At 38.9% G+C, this 6,000-nt stretch overlaps 1 protein-coding gene across 2 annotated transcripts in view; it reads right to left on the bottom strand.

The window, feature by feature from the left end:
- Positions 1 to 815: 815 nt before the first annotated feature.
- Positions 816 to 6,000, bottom strand: part of LOC123993157 (beta-1,3-glucosyltransferase-like) — a 147,042-nt gene continuing 141,857 nt past the window's right edge. For both annotated transcript variants that reach the window (XM_046295003.1, XM_046295004.1), the window contains 2 exons: positions 2,751 to 2,895; positions 816 to 1,357 (listed from right to left, as the gene is read on the bottom strand). In XM_046295003.1, coding sequence (XP_046150959.1) covers positions 1,190 to 1,357; positions 2,751 to 2,895 — 313 coding nt within the window. In that variant the 3' untranslated portion in view covers positions 816 to 1,189. The remainder of the gene's footprint in view (positions 1,358 to 2,750; positions 2,896 to 6,000) is intronic.

Genomic DNA, 6,000 nt, shown 5'->3' with positions numbered 1-6,000 from the left:
GGGTCTCTTGGGGAAGACCTATACTTTTCGTTTGGGCTATTATTTTAATAAACACCTTTGAAACTGAGCTAATCCTACTCTGTGTCTGATCTGTGTAAATGTTTTGACACACGGATTTTGTGTTGTAGATATGTGGTCATGGAGTATGGGCCTGAGGGCACACACTTAGTGTGTTGTGAAATCTGTTATGAATGTATTGTAGTGTTTTTAAAAAATGTATAACTGCCTTAATTTTGCCGGACCTGCAGGAAGAGTAGCTGCTGCCTAGGCAGCTAATGGGGACCCATAATAAAAGGACACTCCTTTCTTGGTGAATGACTCAATCTTGACTTTACACCATATAAAGCAAGTGTCAAACTCATTCCATGGTGGGCTGATTGTCTGCTGGTTTTCCCCTCCATTGTACTTGATTGATAAATTAAGTTCACTAATTAGTATGGTCCCCACACCTGGTTGTCTAGGGCTTAATTGATAAGGAAAAAAACAAAAACCTGCAGACACAAATATTAATTTAACCATATCCCTGTCCCCATGTTGGGCCTGTACTGATAAGCTTTCCATAAATAAAGTTACAAGTTAAAACTGATCATTCATGAAGTAATGTGGAAAGCTAGTGTGTCATGATGGATATATGTTCCCCCCCAACCCCGCAAGGCCCTTTGCTTTCAACGTTATCATCAACAAAACATCTGGAGACATTTCTCTAAGATTCTATTTAAAATCCAATAAACAGTATTTGTGTGTGATATTTACAGTCAGAATTAATAGTAATGAATTAACCCTGAAACCAAATGGCAGAAATAAAACTCCATTAAGACACCGCAAACACGTTTTTATAAAAATAGTACACATTGTACAGCATGTAGCATTAATGTTGAAATATGTCCTTAAGAAAAAAAGACTTTCATTGTTCAATTTGGCAAGAAATGGATTATATCATATTATAAATACACTCAACATGCAAATCTATTGAAACTGTGGCCGGGATTCAATACAATACTGCGCGCTAGACCGTCATGAATAAGTTCCCAAACACACAGTCATGGACAGAGACTTGCATGAACCCTCCAAATGATATCTACGCAAGATTCACAATATAGAAAACGTTTACACTGACGGAGGAAACATGCAGACAATTTGTTTGTCCATGACTCCACACACACACACAAGACTGATCGTGTCTGAGTGACTATAACTCTTCCTTGGTGCTCTTGTTTAGTCCGCGTGGGCTTGTTGACCTCAACTCGTCCTTTAGCCACCTGTTGAAGACGGAGACGGGGTCGATGTTCCAGTGTTTGTGGAAGGAGATGGGCACCTGGTGGGCTAGGAAGTCTCTGGAGTAGTCTTCAGGTCGAGCCTGGAGGGACATAACAATTATTATACCGGCCTCCCTTACCTTGTCCACAGACCACTTACAGGGCAAGAAAACCAATATGCCATTTTGTAATTTGAGTGAACAATTCCTTTCAACACCTTCCATTTCTGTCAGCCACAGGAGACTGCACTGGAGACTGCTGTAATTGCTACTCTTAAACAGGGTTATTAAATACACTGGTACAGAGACAACCAGTCCCCCCAGGGGATGAGGAAAAAGTGAGGAGGAATCTAAGGAGGGATATTGGCTATTGGATATCAAAGACTAGTGTCTTTGTTACCTGAGCCTTGCCACAACAACCTTTGTTGAACTGTGAAATTGACGTACTGTGATTTGTTTTTAAATTTGGGGTAAAGAATATTAGGTCTAAGATAACTTATTAGATAAGGGTAATGGGCAAGGCAGCAGCTACTCTCCCTGGGGTCCAGCAAACATTTAAAAAAAAATTCAATACATTCACAACACACTGTGTGCCCTCAGGCCCCTACTCCACCACTTCCACATATCTTGTGTGAGTATGCATGTGCCTATGTTTGTGTTGCTTCACAGTCCCCACCGTTCCATAAGGTATATTTCTATCTGTTTTTAAAATGTTACTGCTTGCATCAGTTACCTGATGTGGAATAGAGTTCCATGTAGTCATGGCTCTATGTAGTACTTGTGCGCAACTGTAGTTGGTATTAGGTAAGGGTAATGGATAAACATTTATAATGTAACGGCTCTCTCCCACAGTGCAGTTTTGACCATCCAAACTTCTTTGCCATGTCGTGCAGTGGATGTGCTCCACTGTACGACATAACAGCTGATACATCTTTAGGATTTGCTATCTGAAGGGTGTTCTCACTTACCACTTGCATAAATTAAGTTACATTTCTTTTGATTTGAATGTCTTTTCAAAATAGAAGATAGCAGAAAGTGCTTATTTGTCAAATCTGCAATAATCGGTGTTCTCGTAGGCCTACAATATGGTTAATCAAATCTGATACTTAGAAATTGTCATTTAGGGTGTAGAAAATGTTAGATAACATACTGTGTAGAAAGATATCCCAATTGCTTCATCTTTTCTACAGTGCATGCCAGCATACAGCATTCCTATTGGCGTGGAATCTCCTTTGTAGCAGGGTTCACACAGCACAGACAATTCTGACATGCTAGATTTTTGTTCGGGAAGACTTGGTGTTGTCAGGAAATCACAAGTGCAGTAAATCGGCTATTGTTGACCCTGCCACACTGAGCAACTCTAGAGCTCCCATCTTTCATATACGATGATGAATGAACAATCATGAAAATAGTATGTGACATGAATCGTGCCAATACAATTCCAAACTGTGGGTTCCTGGCATAAGGGTAATAATGGGTAAGGCCAGTGTTTTACCTGGTGGAAGAGGGAGCTATGTGTGACAGGAAGCCCCAGAGCGTTGAGACACATCCCCAGCACCATGTCATCAGGGGCGTCATCACGGTAACACTTGCAGTCACTGGCCAGGAGCCTCACCACCGCGGCCCTACTGAACACCATCCTGACAACACACACACACCCCAACACACATTAGCTTGTGTGTGTTGATCATTCTGGCACAGAAAATGATTGAGCACCTGGGTGGAGAATCCAATACATTATTATTATTATTATCATTATTAACACACACATCAACATCACTACTCTGAACAACACAATTAAGGGAAAACAAGGAGGATTGACAACGCATTCCAGCTATTTGTTTTTGGTTGAAAAACAATACCACATGTATGAATATAGTAATGCACACACAGGTAAACAAATATGTTTTCAGCAAAATTGTGTTTTTTTAGACACAAGTGTAAAATCCATGGAGTAGGCCATTAAATGTCTGGTGTCATAGGCCTCCCCCCTTGCTTGAGGAACAAAATAGGAGCATTAGAGAACAAAAGAGGAAGAAAAAAAACACCCCCATTTATGCCTTGTCAGAGGACACGTGGATGTGCCTTTTTGTTAAGAACTAGGTGATAAAGGAGTTGAAAAGGAGACTGGAGAAGGTCTTTAAAGGTTTATGTTGAATTGATCCCACAAATATTTATGAACGAATGGCCTGATTGCAACAAAGACGCGGAACCTGCAGATTACCTGCAGGTTGCCGCTGGATTTATTGACACGCTACTAAACGGGAGATTACACGTAGCTCCGAGCTAAAATAACTATGTTTGCAACAAAAAAAAACTGCACAATAAAACTACTAGACCAGCTGATCTGACGCTGTTATTGTGTCAAACCTGCTGAATACTAGACAGCAGAAATGGCACGGGAAATGGTCATTGTCTACCTTCACTACTTCCGCCCCAATGAAAAAACATCCTACTAAGAACAATGAAATCGAAATATGAAAAAGATAAATGGAAGTATGTGACATATTACAACTGAAATAACATGATTAAACTGGAAATGTAACCCATGTCACTAACTGAAAAAGAAAGTTATTAAAAAACATCTTTTAAATAATTAGCCTACCACATTGTCAATTAAAGTGATATTGATTGCAGCAATGACTGTGATAGAAACTGTAAATATAATTATAAAACAAAACACTTTGCATCTGTATCTTTGGATAACGACTTCCAAATAACACAAAATGACTCTCCTTACTACATTTCTTTCATATTCAGACATTGTTTCTTCAATAAAATAGTCTACAATATGCCACGGTAGGTCTACTGGCCGAAAAACTATTTTGTACAGAAGCCCTGTACTAAATTATAAAGGTTCACTATTGAGTCTTATCACGTTGTTCGACGAATAACTTAAATACGTATATAATCTCCACTATCCTCACAATATTAGAATACAATATTGTTTGTTCGAAATACAACACAATCACGATTTTGTTTCAAATATCAAATGTGTAGCCTAAAGTTCAGGAATATTTTCTTTTCCCCTCTTGATAAGAAATTGGAATATTTGATTCAGACAAGTGAAATCATTAATGTACTACAAAATCGTCTGAAAAAAGGTAAAAGCGACATCGGTCTTAAGGCGTCCGCATGCTTCCCATTCGAAACATTTCATGCATACAGTACCAGTTAAAAGTTTGGACACACCTACTCATTGCAGAGTTTTTCCTTTATTTGTAATATTTTCTACATTAATAATAATTGTAAGACATCAAAACCATGAAATAACACATATGGAATCATGTAATAACCCCAAAAAAGTGTTAAACAAATCAAAATATTGTAATGAAACGGGTAGGAAGCAGGTCTCGAACCCTCGATCTTCTAGCCCGAGGTCCGAAGCTGAAAAACAGCTTCTATCTCAAGGTCATCAGACTGTTAAACAGCCACCACTAACATTGAGTGGCTGCTGCCAACACACTGACATTGACACTGACCCAACTCCAGCCACTTTAATAATGGGAATTTATGGAAATTGATGTAAAATATATCACTAGCCACTTTAAACAATGCTACCTTTTATAATGTTACTTACCCTACATTATTAATCTCATATGCATACATATATACTGTACTCTACATCACCGACTGCATCCTTATGTAATACAAGTATCACTAGCCACTTTAACTATGCCACTTTGTTTACTTTGTCTACATACTCATCTCATATGTATATACTGTACTCGATACCATCTACTGTATGCTGCTCTGTACCATCACTCATTCATATATCTTTATGTACATATTCTTTATCCCTTTACACTTGTGTGTATAAGGTAGTAGTTTTGGAATGGTTCGGTTAGATTACTCGTTGGTTATTACTGCATTGTCGGAACTAGAAGCACAAGCATTTCACTACACTCGCATTAACATCTGCTAACCATGTGTATGTGACAAATACATTTGATTTGATTTATCCACTGTGCCGCAAAAGCATGCTCAAGCGGCAGAGACGATTTCCGCGCTTATAAACCCAGGGTCGTTACAATATATTTTCGATTTTTCAAAGTAGCCACCCTTTGCCTTGATGACAGTTTTGCACACTCTTGGTATTCTCTCAACCAGCTTCATGAGGAAGTCACCTGGAATGCATTTCAATTAACAGGTGTTCCTCGTTAAAAGTTCATTTGTGGAGTTTCTTTCCATCTTAATGCATTTGAGCCAATCAGTTGTGTTTTGACAAGGTAGGGGTGATTATACAGAAGATAGCCCTATTTGGTAAAAGACCAAGTCCATATGTGACCGACCGACTTGATCCAGTCTTATGTAGAAAATGTTGAAATTGTGTATTTTACATTGGATAAAAGTAGAGACGGAGAGCTATAAAATGGTATATCATACACTGCATTTGAGGAACAATGGAAAAGTAGTTCTGCTTTGAAAGTTGATAAACTTGTAATCTCACTTTTGAGAAAATGGCCTTTGAATATTTTGGTACCAACTGGAGAACTCTTCTTTGTCTACACCGATTCAGCATCATTCACACCATCTTAAGCTTTAGCCCGACCCATCTCTTCAAAGGGTTGGTCCAAGCGTTCTGTACTAACAACAGCAGTCAAGCACCCAAGTTAACTGGCTAACTTGCTAGCTACTTCCAGACACAAATGAGAGAACAGCTCACTGAACATTACTCGCCCTAGCAGAGCTGGTTAGGCTGTTTTTATGTTGTCCACAGTGTTGGTGACTGCAACTGTGCTGAC

This window comes from Oncorhynchus gorbuscha, linkage group LG13 (assembly GCF_021184085.1).
Source record: "Oncorhynchus gorbuscha isolate QuinsamMale2020 ecotype Even-year linkage group LG13, OgorEven_v1.0, whole genome shotgun sequence".
Taxonomy (NCBI): domain Eukaryota; kingdom Metazoa; phylum Chordata; class Actinopteri; order Salmoniformes; family Salmonidae; genus Oncorhynchus; species Oncorhynchus gorbuscha.
Note: the sequence above shows the minus strand (reverse complement) of the source record. Positions and strands in the feature narration are given on the sequence as shown.